This window comes from Oncorhynchus keta, chromosome 4, assembly GCF_023373465.1.
Source record: "Oncorhynchus keta strain PuntledgeMale-10-30-2019 chromosome 4, Oket_V2, whole genome shotgun sequence".
Taxonomy (NCBI): domain Eukaryota; kingdom Metazoa; phylum Chordata; class Actinopteri; order Salmoniformes; family Salmonidae; genus Oncorhynchus; species Oncorhynchus keta.
The window spans coordinates 55,557,317-55,570,698 of record NC_068424.1 but is presented as its reverse complement, the minus strand read 5'-3'; the positions used below and the strand labels follow the sequence as shown (position 1 = coordinate 55,570,698).

At 41.2% G+C, this 13,382-nt stretch overlaps 1 protein-coding gene across 1 annotated transcript; it reads right to left on the bottom strand.

Moving 5' to 3' along the window:
- Positions 1 to 4,261: 4,261 nt before the first annotated feature.
- On the bottom strand, positions 4,262 to 13,037 carry LOC118378851 (homeodomain-only protein-like). Its single transcript, XM_035765840.1, has 2 exons — positions 12,610 to 13,037; positions 4,262 to 4,582 (listed from the first exon to the last, which is right to left on the bottom strand). Exons 1-2 carry the CDS (start codon positions 12,757 to 12,759, stop codon positions 4,505 to 4,507), a joined length of 228 nt encoding a protein of 75 aa, XP_035621733.1. The 5' UTR covers positions 12,760 to 13,037; the 3' UTR covers positions 4,262 to 4,504.
- Positions 13,038 to 13,382: the final 345 nt, after the last annotated feature.

The following is a 13,382-nucleotide window of genomic DNA, read 5'->3' as shown; positions in this document are numbered from 1 at the left end:
TGAAGATCACTATTGAGTGAAACTAGCTACTTTAACAACTTGCCGATGAACCCTTTATGAAGTTCATTCTGCACAAATATTTTTCCTCTTCCTATCAACTCATTGCCTCAATTGCTAAGTATGAAAACAAATTCCATGCTCCAATCTGTGTCTTATTGGCCTTAGATAAGATGTTGTCATATCATCCTATTCAAAGCTGCATGCAAAAACCCTCCGATCAAAGAAATGTAGCTAGCATATGTAGCTAGCATGCTCTCAACATAATGTCTGTGACAAGGACAGTATTCATGTTGCACTGCGAGTTGTTAACCTTTTTTATAGCGTGTTGGCAAAATATGTGCTGCATCCTCAACACACATTTCCTCTTAATCCAGCAATAAGAACAAACCAAGATGTCCTCGATTGCATCTTTTGTTGAATTTCAAGTCAAGTGAATATCAAAAACAAAAGTACTTGTGAGAACTATCTTCGCTCATACATTGATGCACATGTGAACCGTATTCGTCTAGCAGCTTCTCGAGTCTTGGAAAGTGCGGTTTGGAAAGTTCTGAAGTCAGTTCCTGGGACCAGCTGGACCAGTGAATCTTCCCGGCTCTGACGCTCACCAGTCCTGGGGTGACAGATTCCACACAGGCCTACTAAGTCTCCTTAGCAACAGACAATACCAGGGCCCATTCAACTTCCACACACACCTCATGGACCTCTTATAGCATGCTAACAACCACTCCAGCAAAGCCTTTCATTCCATTAAATTGTAGTTCGGAAATGACGTCAAAAGCAATGTAGCATTATCTTTCTGATACATATCAATAAAGGAGCGGTGAGGTATCATTTTTTTCAATTGTCCATTTCTTTATGGTTTTGCTAATGTTTTTTTCAGCTGCAACACAAATCATATGATTTCATAGTGATGTGTAAGAAGGGACACTGTATGCTTTCAGCTGGAGCTTCCTGATGGGCAGACCACAGGCTGTGAGGAATGCAACAACACCTCCTCCACACTGACTCCCAGGGGCTCCCCAGGGGTGTGTCGTCAGCCCTATGCTGTACTCCCACAACTGCGTGGCTTTGCATGACACCAACTCCATCATGTTTGCTGGTGTGGTTCAACAATAACAAGTCAGCCTATAGGGAGGAGGTACAGTGAACTGGCATTGTGAACCCGGGTCTCCTACGGCAGCAACCAACTTCTTAGACCATGAGAACAAGAGGAAATTCCCTCTTGGGCCGAGGGCAGAAACAGGCGTGGCTACCTCATCACATGACTATGACCAACTTATGTTCCGATACAACAGGACATCAACTTCTCCCTTAACTTCAGCAAAACAAAGGAGTTGATTGTTGAATTCAGGAAGCAAAGGAAGGAACATGCCCCAATCCACATCAACGAGACTGCAGTAGAGAGTGTCAGCAGTTTTAAGTTCCTTGGCAGCCACATCACGAGGACTTGACATGGACCAAAAACATCACCACTCTTGTCAAGAGGGCGCAGCATCTATATTTCCTAAGGCGACTGAATAAATTAGGCATGCAATGCCGGGTCCTCTCCAAATACTACCACTGCACCATTGAGAGCATCCTGACCAGTTGTATCACGGACCCGCAGCATCATCAAGGAGACCACACACCCCATCTACGAGCTGTTCACTCCCTTATCGTTGGATAGACGGTATCGGAGCATGAGGTCTGATACCAACAGGCTCAGAAACAGTTTCTATCTACAAGCTATTGGACTGCTGAACACTTGAACTGGACTGAGACCTGCTCTGATTCACCACACCTTATCACACATGCACTAACTCACGCACACACACACACACACACACACACACACACACACACACACACACACACACACACACACACACACACACACACACACACACACACACACACTGAACAACAATATAAATGCAACATGTAAAGTGTTGGTCCCATGTTTCATGAGCTGAAATAAAAAAATCCCAGAAATGTTCCATACACACAAAAAGCTTATTTATCTTAAATGTTGTGCAGAAATGTGTTTACGTCCCTGTTAGTGAGCATTTCTCCTTTGCCAAGATAATCCATCCACCTGATAGGTGTGGCATATCAAGAAACTGATTAAACAGCATGATAATTACACAGGTGCACCTTGTGCTGGGGACAATAAAATGTCACTCTAAAATGTGCAGTTTTGTCACACAACACAATGCCACAGATGTCTCAAGTTTTGAGGGAGCGTGCAATTGGTATGCTGACTGCAGGAATGTCCACCAGAGCTGTTGCCAGAGAATTGAATGTTAATTTCTCTACCATAAGCCGCCTCCAATGTTGTTTTAGATCATTTGGCAGTACCTCCAACCGGCCTCACAACCACAGACCAAGTGTATGGAGTGATGTGGGCGAGCAGGTTGCTGATCTCAACGTTGTGAACAGAGTGCCACATGGTGGGTCTATGGTATGGGCAGGCATAAGCTATTGACAACGAACACAATTGCATTTTATTGACGGCAATTTGAATGCACAGATATACTGTGACGAGATCCTGAGGCTCATTGTCATGCCATTCATCTGCCGCCATCACCTCATGTTTCAGCATGATAATGCACTGGCCCCATGTCACAAGGATCTGTACACAATTCCTGGAAAATGTACCAGTTCTTCCATGGCCTGCATACTCACCAGAAACGTCACCCATTGAGTATGTTTGGGATGCTCTGGATCGACATGTACAACGTGTAAGCCTGTTTCAGTTCCCGCCAATATCCAGAAACTTCACACAGCCATTGAGGAGGAGTGGGACAACATTCCACTGACCACAATCAACAGCCTGATGAACTCTATGCGAAGGAAATATATAGCGCTGTATGAGGCAAGTGGTGGTAAAATCAGATACTGACTAATTTTCTGATCCACGCCTCTACCTTTTTTATAAAGGTATCTGACCAACAGATGCATATCTGTATTCCCATTCATGTGAAATCCAGAGATTAGAGTCTAATTACTGATTTCCTTATAAAGGGGGATACCTGGTCAGTTGTACAACTGAATGCATTCAACTGAAATGTGTCTTCCGCATTTAACCCAACCCCTCTGAATCAGAGAGGTGCGGGGGGCTGCCTTAATCGACATCCACGTCTTATATGAACTGTAACTCAATAGAATCTTTGAAATTGTTGCATGTGTTTATATTTTTGGTCAGTATACATTCATACATTACAACTGCTGCTACCAGATTCTAATTATGATTCCTAAATACTGCACAATTTAAACAATTGCCCCCCAATTCCCCCTTCCACAAAACATGTGTAAATATTGGACTATAAATTGTGCTTCCTGTATTATACTTATACTGTATTATACTTACTCTACTGAGCAACTTACTTTATGTTTGTATTTTTATATTTGATGATTTCTTATTGTAAACATTTAGTTGGACGGTGTATACCATGTGTAACCCATACATACAACTAATACATCTTGATGATGTTCTGCATTTGGTGTGTTCAACTCTAAATAAACACACTTGTTTTTCCTCTGTGGGTGGGACTCTTTTTTTCACAGTCAGCTGAACAAAAACAGTGTGTATGTGTGCAGTGTGTGCCAGCCAGGCCAAATAGCTATCTGTCACGAAACACAGTAAAACAGACAGACTGTCAGATAGGGATAAGTTGTATTAGGACCAGAAGTAGGTACCTGATGAGTTGGTATCAGGCCTGTTATGTAGGCAGTTCCCACGATCAGTCCACCATTACCCTAGGTTCTTTGGCAGGATATCACTCCCTTCCCACTGGGCACAGACGTCAGTCAATTCAACGTCATTTCATTGACATGACGTTGAAACAACGTTGATTCAACCAGTGTGTGCCCAGTGGTTTCTGTCTCCCTCTCTTTCCTTTGCCTGCTGTTTTCCCGAGACAGATATTTAGAAAGGATGTCTGACATCCTAGAAACAGGGACAACTGAACCGACAGGTAGGTGGCATCACCTGCTGGCAGTTGGTTGCTCTGATCCCAGCTTACGTCTAAAGCATTTCCCTTCAAATTAGCTATCGACCCCAAGTCCCTGTTACAGGGCCAGCTGATTCCTGTTGAATGTGTCATAACATGAGCGCTGCCTCACATGTTTTATAGTCCCATGAAAGCCCAATGTTATCCCGCTCCCTGCTGAGAGATGCACAAAACAAAGGCTTACAACAAAGTCCCCCCCTCCAAACCTTTCCGCCATTGTAGGAGGCCCCTTATACTGATAACATGCAGCATGAAAGCAGTCTACGTCATTTATAATATATGTTTGTTTATTTATTATTATATGTAAACATGCCAATTATATTGGCAAAAAAACATTGACTCGCATTACACTTCACACATTCACTAAATGAAAATAGCTTAGATACAAAGGAGAGAAAATGATGGAAGGAAGGTATGAGTGGTTGATGTGTCCTGGGAGTTGGTCAGTAAGGGCGTGGCAAATCAGTCAGAAGCAACGGGGTGAGGGGGAGGTTTCCTTCACCACTCCAATTTCAGTCTTTCACTGATCCCAGTTGAGCTGGAAGGCCCTCCGCCTGTCTCCACCGTGCATTGCGTAGCCTGAACCATTTCTGGAACAAACAAAAAGAGCCCAAGATAGGTGTCAGAGACAGGTGACGTCACACCACGGCATTGTTGCTATTGCTCCACTAGGTATTAGTTCCAAATAGCATTATTATTGGAGCGTTAGTCACAGAATCTGTAAACTGACCTGGGAGAGGTAATGGTAGGTTATACACTGAACAAACTCATAATGACATTAAGATTCCTAAGCAATTTTCCCTAGGTGTTTTCCGTTATGCAGGGCAGATTGGCATTTATTGAGATTACTCATGTACAGGAAGAAAGATCTGCAGGGTAGTCACTAGCTGGCACAGCCAGAAAGTCATACAATCTGATTTTAAACCCAACCCCAACCTTAAAGGTAGACTCAGCAATATGATGTAGACGCACGAAGTAAACAGCATAGTGGGTCAATTTCCGCAACAACTAGGAGAGTTGAAGAGCGAAGGTCCCGCTGCTGCCACGTTGTAACAGCGTGGATACAACCCGTGCCATGTGTGCGAGCATAGTCTTGCATCTCACAATAGCTGTGGTGCTGCTCGAGGCAACGTCATTTCTACCTTTCAGTAGACATTAAAACACACTTTTTGTTTCAGCTTTCAATTTTGTTCTTTTGTTTATTTTCTAAAGAATGTAATGTCTGGATTTGACTGTTTTGCCTTGTCTCACACCCAGACTTTATTATGCTATGTATTACACATAGAACATTTTGAATCATTTACAAATATTTAACGCATCTGTTGAGATAAAGAGTCAAATAAATGTAAAAAATATCAATAGTTGATGGGCATAAATCATTTGTTGCTTTTTTTACACAAAATAGTCGTCTCACAGTATTTGGATTTTGTTATTTTATTAGGATCCCCATTAGCTGAAGCAAAAGCAGCAGCTACTCTTCCTGGGGTCCACACAAAACATCAAACATAATACATTGATACATATCAATGCATGCACACAAACTATCTAGGTCAAATAGGGGAGAGGCATTGTGCCACGAGATGTTGCTTTATCTGTTTGTTTGAAACAAAGGTTTGCTGTTTATTTGAGCAATGTGAGATGGAAGGAAGTTCCATGCAAAAGGGCTCTATATACAGAAGAAGTCGGAGGTTTACATACACTTAGGTTGGAGTCATTAAAACTCATTTTTCAACCACTCCACAAATTTCTTGTTAACAAGCTATAGTTTTGGCAAGTCGGTTAGGACATCTACTTTGTGCATGACACAAGTACTTTTTCCAACAATTGTTTACAGACAGATTATTTCACTTAGAATTCACTGTATCACAATTCCAGTGGGTCAGAAGATTACATACACTAAGTTGGCTGTCTTTAAACAGCTTGGAAAATTCCATAAAATGATGTCATGGCTTTAGAAGCTTCTGATAGGCTAATTGACATCATGAGTCAATTGGAGGTGTACCTGTGGATGTATTTCAAGGCCTACCTTCAAACTCAGTGCCTCTTTGCTTGACATCATGGGAATATCAAAAGAAATCAGCCAAGACCTCAACAAAATAATTGTAGACCTCAACAAGTCTGCTTCATCCTTGGAAGCAATTTCCAAACGCCTGAAGGTACCACGTTCATCTGTACAAACAATAATACGCAAGTATAAACACAATGGGACCACGCAGCCATCATACCACACATGTTCTGTGTCCTAGAGATGAACGTACGAAATGAACGTACGAAATGATGAACGTACGAAATGTGCAAATCAATCCCAGAACAACATCTTGTGAAAATGCTGGAGGAAACAGGTACAAAAGTACCGTAATTGCTGGACTATTAAACGCACCTGAATATAAACCGCACCCACTGAATTATTTAAAAAAATATGTATTTTGTACATAAATACGCCGCAGGTGCCTACCGGTACATTGAAACAAATGAACTTTACACAGCCTTTAAACAAAACACGGCTTGTAACAAAAATAAATAGGCTTTAACGAAACACAGCTTGTAACAAAAATTAAAACAGTAGCCTACCAAAGCCTCCTCCTGTGCACTGAAACCACTGAAGTCATCTCCTTCGGTGTCGGAGTTGAATAGCCTCAGAATTGCTTCATCCGATGTTGGACCGTTTTCATTGTCGCTCTCATCACTTTCATCCGTAGGCAAATACCCCGCTGAGCTCATGCTGCCCCTTCAACACGCAGCAGTCCAGCCTTTCGAAACCCGTTGATGATAGTGGATTTTTTGACAATGCTCCACGCTGTCAGGACCCACTGGCAGACTTGACCATGAGTTGCTCTTCGCATCCGGCCCGTTTTAGTGAAGGATTTCTCCCCACTTGTCATCCTAGCCTAGCACTGAACACGGAGCGCCACCTTAAATGCACGATTTACACTGATGTCGAGTGGCTGCAAATACTTTGGGCCATATGCTTTTCTTCCCTCTGAAAGGTTTGTTGTCTTTTTGCACTGAGTCAGTTCCTCACGCTGCTGTTTCCAACATCTTATCATCCATCGACTCATTAAGGCCAAGCTCCCATGCAGCAGCTCTATTTATTTTTCTAACAGCCAGATCGATCGCCTTCAACTTGAAAGCTGCATCATATGCATTTCTCTGTGTCTTTGCCATGATGAGGGTGACAAAATTACTACCGTAATCAGAATGATGGGAAGTTTGAGCGTTGTGACGGTGCTCAGTTTTTTGGCGGCGGCATGAATCTTGCGAAAACGGGAAAAATCCATAATTTAGCCACGTCATTGTATAAACCGTGAGGTTCAAAGTGTGGGAATAAAGTAGCGGCTTATAGTCCAACAATTGCAGTATCTATATCCACAGTAAAACGGGGAAGGAAGAAACCATAGCTTCAAAATCGCCATAAAAAAGCCAGACTACGGTTTGCAACTGCACATGGTGACAAAGATCGTACTTTTGGAGAAATGTCCTCCGGTCTAATGAAACAAAAATAAAACTGTTTGGCCATACTAACAATCGTTATGTTTGAAGGTTAAAGGGGACGCTTGCAAGCCGAAGAACACCATCCTAACCGTGAAGCACGGAGGTGGCAGCATCATGTTGTGCGGGTGCTTTGCTGCAGGAGGGACTGGTGCACTTCACAAAATAGATGGCGTCATGAGGAAGGAAAATGATGTGGTTATATTGAAGCAACGTCTTAAGACATCAGTCAGGAAGATAAAGCTTGGTTACAAATGGGTCTTCCAAATGGACAGTGACCCCAAGCATACTTCCAAAGCTGTGGCAAAATGGCTTAAGGACAACAAAGTCAAGGTATTGGAGTGGCCATCACAAAGCCCTGACCTCAATCCGATATTTGTGGGCAGAACTGAAAAAGCTTGTGCGAGCAAGGAGGCCTACAAACCTGACTCAGTTACACCAGCTCTGTCAGAAGAAATGGGCAAAAATTCACTCCATTTTTTGTGGGAAGCTTGTGGAAGGCTACCTGAAACGTTTGATCAAGTTAAACAATTTAAAATCAATGCTAACAAATACTAATTGAGTGTATGTAAACATTCCCACTGGGAATGTGATGAAAGAAATAAAAGCTGAAATAAATCATTCTCTCTACTATTATTCTGACATTTCAAATTCTTAAAATAAAGTGGTTATCCTAAATGACCTAAGACAGGGAGTTTTTACAAGGATTAAATGTCAAGGAATTGTGAAAAAACGAGTTTAAATGTATTTGGCTAAAGTGTATGTAAACGTCCGACTTCAACTGTACGTCTATCATTTTAAATTGAGAATATATAGCTAACTCATCGATATGCAAATGATGTGTGAGTTTAGCTATTCTCTGCTTCATATGTACATTGACAAGGGGCACATTAATTGCACATGCCCATTAGGCCAGTTATGCCATCATACTGAAGGCCTATGACTGCATTGGTGATGCATGCCACTATGATAAGCTGCAAAATGGGTTCACATGGCTGATATCCTGAGACAAATTAGAGACAGATTCCTTTCACACATTTTTATTCCAGAATTGTGATCTGTGATGAATGAACATCGACCCTAGTTCATCTTGTATAATGTTTTTAACACTTCAATTCAATGAATCAACATAATCTAACTTGTTTGTAAATGTTAGACATTTTAGTAAGTAGGCTATTATTACTAAAGCATAATTTCGGGTGAATAAACATACCAGAGGTGGCCAACCTTGCTCCACTCCCTACTCTACTGGATGAGCAGACTTCTATTCCAGCCCAGCAATAATACTCATTATTGTCAATTGATCAGGTTTTATAAGTTGAATCAGATGTGTTAGTGCTGGGCTGGGACAGAAGCCTGAACACCCAGCACACCTTCAGGAGAAGGATTGACCTGCTCCAGTTTTAATGAGTTTGTAGCCTACATTGTGTGTGATTTTTAACTGTATTGTTGGATACAACATTTGCTAACATAAGTACACATACAACCCATGGCATACAAGGATGTGCCAGCAGTCTCCCTTGGGACATTCACTGGGACCTCTTCATCTGCAGACAGGCATTCGCAGCTCCCCAGACATCACAAAGAAACAGGCATCATTTTATTAATTAGATAGCTATTATCTCTCAGTCTGTCTTGATAGTTTTCCTCTTTAGGGGGAATATTTTCATAATGTCATCCGGCAACCTGTCCTTTCTAACTAGTACACCTACTCCCTTTTCTGACAGCTGGAGTAGGAAATCCTTTCACCCTCTTCAATTGCTGTTAGCTCCATGTTTTTTGGTTGTGTTGCCCGGAACTAATGACAGGTGGAACTATGTTTCACGAATGGAAGATTTTCAAGCAACCATTTGCTCCTCACCTGATTGGTTAATGGCAGTGTACAAGTTGCATAAAGTAGACCAGAGCTAAACTTTTTCTATCTCTCCACTAGCAGGGTTCGCTCTGCACATCTTCCCACAATCCCCTGTGCATTGCTCCGCATGCTCCTGTTGAAAATGAATGGGGGCAAATTCGGAAGTGGTGGAAACCCGTCAGGTGTGCCGCGGAACTTTTCCTAATCTTGATCATTTTTTGGGACACTAATTTATAAACGTGACCTGTGTAGTGCACATAGCATTTTGACTTGGGAGCACTTGTGCCGGTCAGATAATACATTAAATGGCACATGGTTACATCGAGGGGCGCAACTTTTGTTTTAGCAGTGGGGGGTGCAAGTTCTCCCACAATACTTATTTTCCACCATAATTTGCAAATAAATTCATTTAAAAATCCTACAATGTGATTTTCTGGATTTTTGTTTTCTAATTTTGTCTGTCATAGTTGAAGTGTACTTATGATGAAAATTACAGGCCTCTCTCATATTTTTAAGTGGGAGAAGTTGCACAATTGGTGGCTGACTAAATACTTTTTTGCCCCACTGTATATATATATATATATATATATATATATATATATATATATATATATATATATATTATTAGTTTTATTTTTTATTGAGACGTATAAACACTCCAAACAGCCTACCCAAACGCTCTACATGATCCTAAGCACACCATAACAGATTCTGTATCACATTCCAATAATAAAACTGGGGAGGACAAAAATGCAATTTCAGAATGTGGGCGCATGTCCGTCCCGTCTCGTCCCCATCCCTAGTAAAAGTTGCATCCATGGTTACATCTGTATCTTTGTTTGAAGTCCAGTGCACTCAGGCTGTTGATACATTTGTATCATTTGATGGGCGCGCATCATGACCAAAATCATTTGTAGCATTTTATTTGGTCTGTGAAAACTATTAGCACAGGCAAGTCTGATTAGGTTTAGCCAGATACTTTTATTTATTAATATATGGTTTGGGGCTTAGCTATACCACAACCTCTGCTGAAGAAACAAACAGAGCATGGCTTTGTGTCTGTGTTTACACCTTTACAATGCAGAAAACCGCTGGACTATAGCCCAAACCGTTCAAAACTAAATAACTATTTTGGAACTACTTTCTGGCACAGATTCGCAGGATGCTCGTAAAGGGGTACCTACAAATTAGCCATCATGAGTAAGGAAAATATTTCAAATTAACCCTATTTAATCTATTAAAAAAACATTTGTTACAGAAAATAGATGATTTGCAGTATGGACCAGATGAGATAGAGGTCATTATACCACTTAATAAATGAACAGGGACATTTTAGGTGTGCTGCAGAATAGTATGTCCCATCAAGATGTTCCACGGTTCAACAAAGGTTGAGATGGGAACCACTGGTATAAAACACTTTGTAAAGAGGTAGAAACATGTTGTAAATGCTCTTTATGCAGGTGAGGGAGTGGTAACAGGGTGTGCCCTTCCCTTAAGGTACTGTAATGACTATTAAACAGCCAGCGCCATGTTCCAATTCATGTTCCAACAGTAGGTGGTTAAAAACATCCGCTGTAAATGAAGTCAGAGGGCCAAGTACACCCAGAACCGCATTTGTCCAGTCAAGTTGACTGGGCATCTCCCATCTTTGTGCACTCACAATGGAAACATGCAGTCACAACAGCAGTGGGGTGAGCATGCCAAAACGGTTTGCAGAGGAGAGAGGGAGAACCTTTTGAGAAACATGTGACATACTGGCTGCCATGACCTGTACTTGATAATCCTCAATTTGTTAATGCAAATAATATGTGGGACAAAATCTGCTCACAGTACCTACTCACAATTTCCCTATAAAATGAACCCAGCTCACATATCTTCCTCCAAAACAACACCAAAGGTGTATTCTGCCCTACCAAGCAAAAAGGCAGTAACTGCTCATTTGGTTGAAAATTAGTTATGTCATTTTTACTACATTAAATACATACTTAATCATGTGGACAAGTATCCTGCCTCTATTGTATTGTGTTCTGGAGAACATGTGGGTTATGCTAGCAGTAATTGCATAAAGTTACTGTGAAACCAAGGTAAATAAAAGCATTTTTGTCAGTTCCACGCTATGAGCAGTTACTGCATTTTTGCTTGGTAGGGCAGTATTGTGAATCCTGAAACGGAACATATTGTTTCTCCATCAACTACAGTAGGCTATGTAAAAAGGACCATAAACAACACTGTGCATTACAACAAGGATATAAAACATCTTAAATACTGAATTGGAATAACTATCCTCTACATAAGAGGAATTCTATTAGATAGAGATGTCTGTATAACTTCAAACAAAGGATAGGCCCCACCATGACACTTTATATCTGTTTCTGTCATGCCGTAGAATTACCTAATGGCTTGGTTATTACATGATCAAGAGTAAGGTCAAACAACAAATATTGACTTAATACAATTTATGTTTTGACTGAATCCAAAGCTGATCCAACTGGAAACATTGTTATGTAACCCAATTTTATAAGGACCACTGGTGTTCGTATTTATTATTGGAATGTTTGGAATTCCTGTGATGATGGGTAAATGCTCTATTTAAAAATGTCATCATCGTGTTATTTCGGGGACAGTGGCACTGGCATGGCATACGAGCCGAATGAGGCGCGCAAAGAGGTGTGGACGCGCGCAGTCAGCGCTGTCCGTATCACGCTATTCTCTGTTTACATTGTTCCCACTGAATACAAAAATAAAGGCTAGATATTTCGGTAGCATAATAGAGGTCGATAATATCTCATCAAAACAACGACCATTCTGCTGACCACTCTCATCTGCGGCCCATTACGCCTATTCAGTGAAATACCAATTGTCTCTGGAAAATTGGCTTGCTACATAGCAGCCTATTTGTTCAATGGTGCGCGGAAAAAAAAGAAGAAAAAACTAATTGGAAAGCACACTGCAATAACATTATAGCCTATAGGTTCCCAACTATGTGTAACTCTCTGAATTGCTTTTTCTGTTCAAGATAAATAAGGCTCTATAATGATTGTCGACATTGTTGTTGATTTTCAATGTGCAATATTAACTGAATTTAGAGTATTGGCAATTGTGTGAGGTGTCAATCATTATAGAGCGTTTCCAGCCTATCCATCCATCCTCAGCAAAGTTTCTTTCCTCGCAACATTGTATCCTTCATAGAAAAAGTATATGTTCCTAGAGAGCGTAACCTTATCATTAGGCCTAAAACAACATCGAGAACATAATTGAACAGTGAACACTCACCGCTGTCTCTTCCTCGGTTAGTCCGCTTTCAGCTGCGATTAACATGAGTGTCGACTCATCCGGATGCTTGCTGACTCTGTTGAAATTCTCCTCCAGAATTTTGATCTGATCCTCCCCTAACTGCATACTTTCTATCCCATTTGAAGCCATGTTCCCTCCAAAAAGAGCTCTCGGCCACAGAAGTCGTTTTTATAACGTAGCCTAGGCACTAAATTAGAACACTCCGTGTTTGAAGTTCCAATGCAAATGACGTCCGTTTGCCAGTAAACACCAGTGGCAACTAGGAAATGCTGGAGATAAGAACAAACAGAAATCGTTTTACAAGTACAGCCCCTGCGAAACTAACAACCTAAAAGCATGTCACACTGACTGAGAATGTGGACCGTGTAGACGCTACTACTGTCAACAGTGGTTATCCCAGAGCAAGTTTCACCGAACACTCCCCTTTTATGTGAAATTCAATTGAAGTTTGAAGTAACAAAATATAAGCAGGTTTTAAAGTGTCATACACATTAATATATGAATACAGTAGGTCTACTAGAAAAATTTAAATATTTCCACAACATACCTATAGTGCTTCAGCTTCTTCCACTCAACTGCTGACAATTCTGGTCTCTTCACAGTATGTAACATATGCCTGGTGACGTCAGGAATGCACGAGACTGTGTGCTCCAGCCCCTGCCCCAGCTGTACCTGCAACCTGCCAGATCAGGTTATTCTATTTCAACCAAATAGTATCGTTCAGTTTTGGAGTTTTCCCCCTCAACTTATTT

Coding starts and splice junctions, on each gene's coding strand:
- LOC118378851 (XM_035765840.1), bottom strand. CDS start 12,759: ATGGCTTCAAATGGGATAGAAAGTATGCAGTTAGGGGAGGATCAGATC. Junction 4,583..12,609: donor TAACCGAGGAAGAGACAGCG/GTGAGTGTTCAC, acceptor TGTTTGTTCCAG/AAATGGTTCAGGCTACGCAA.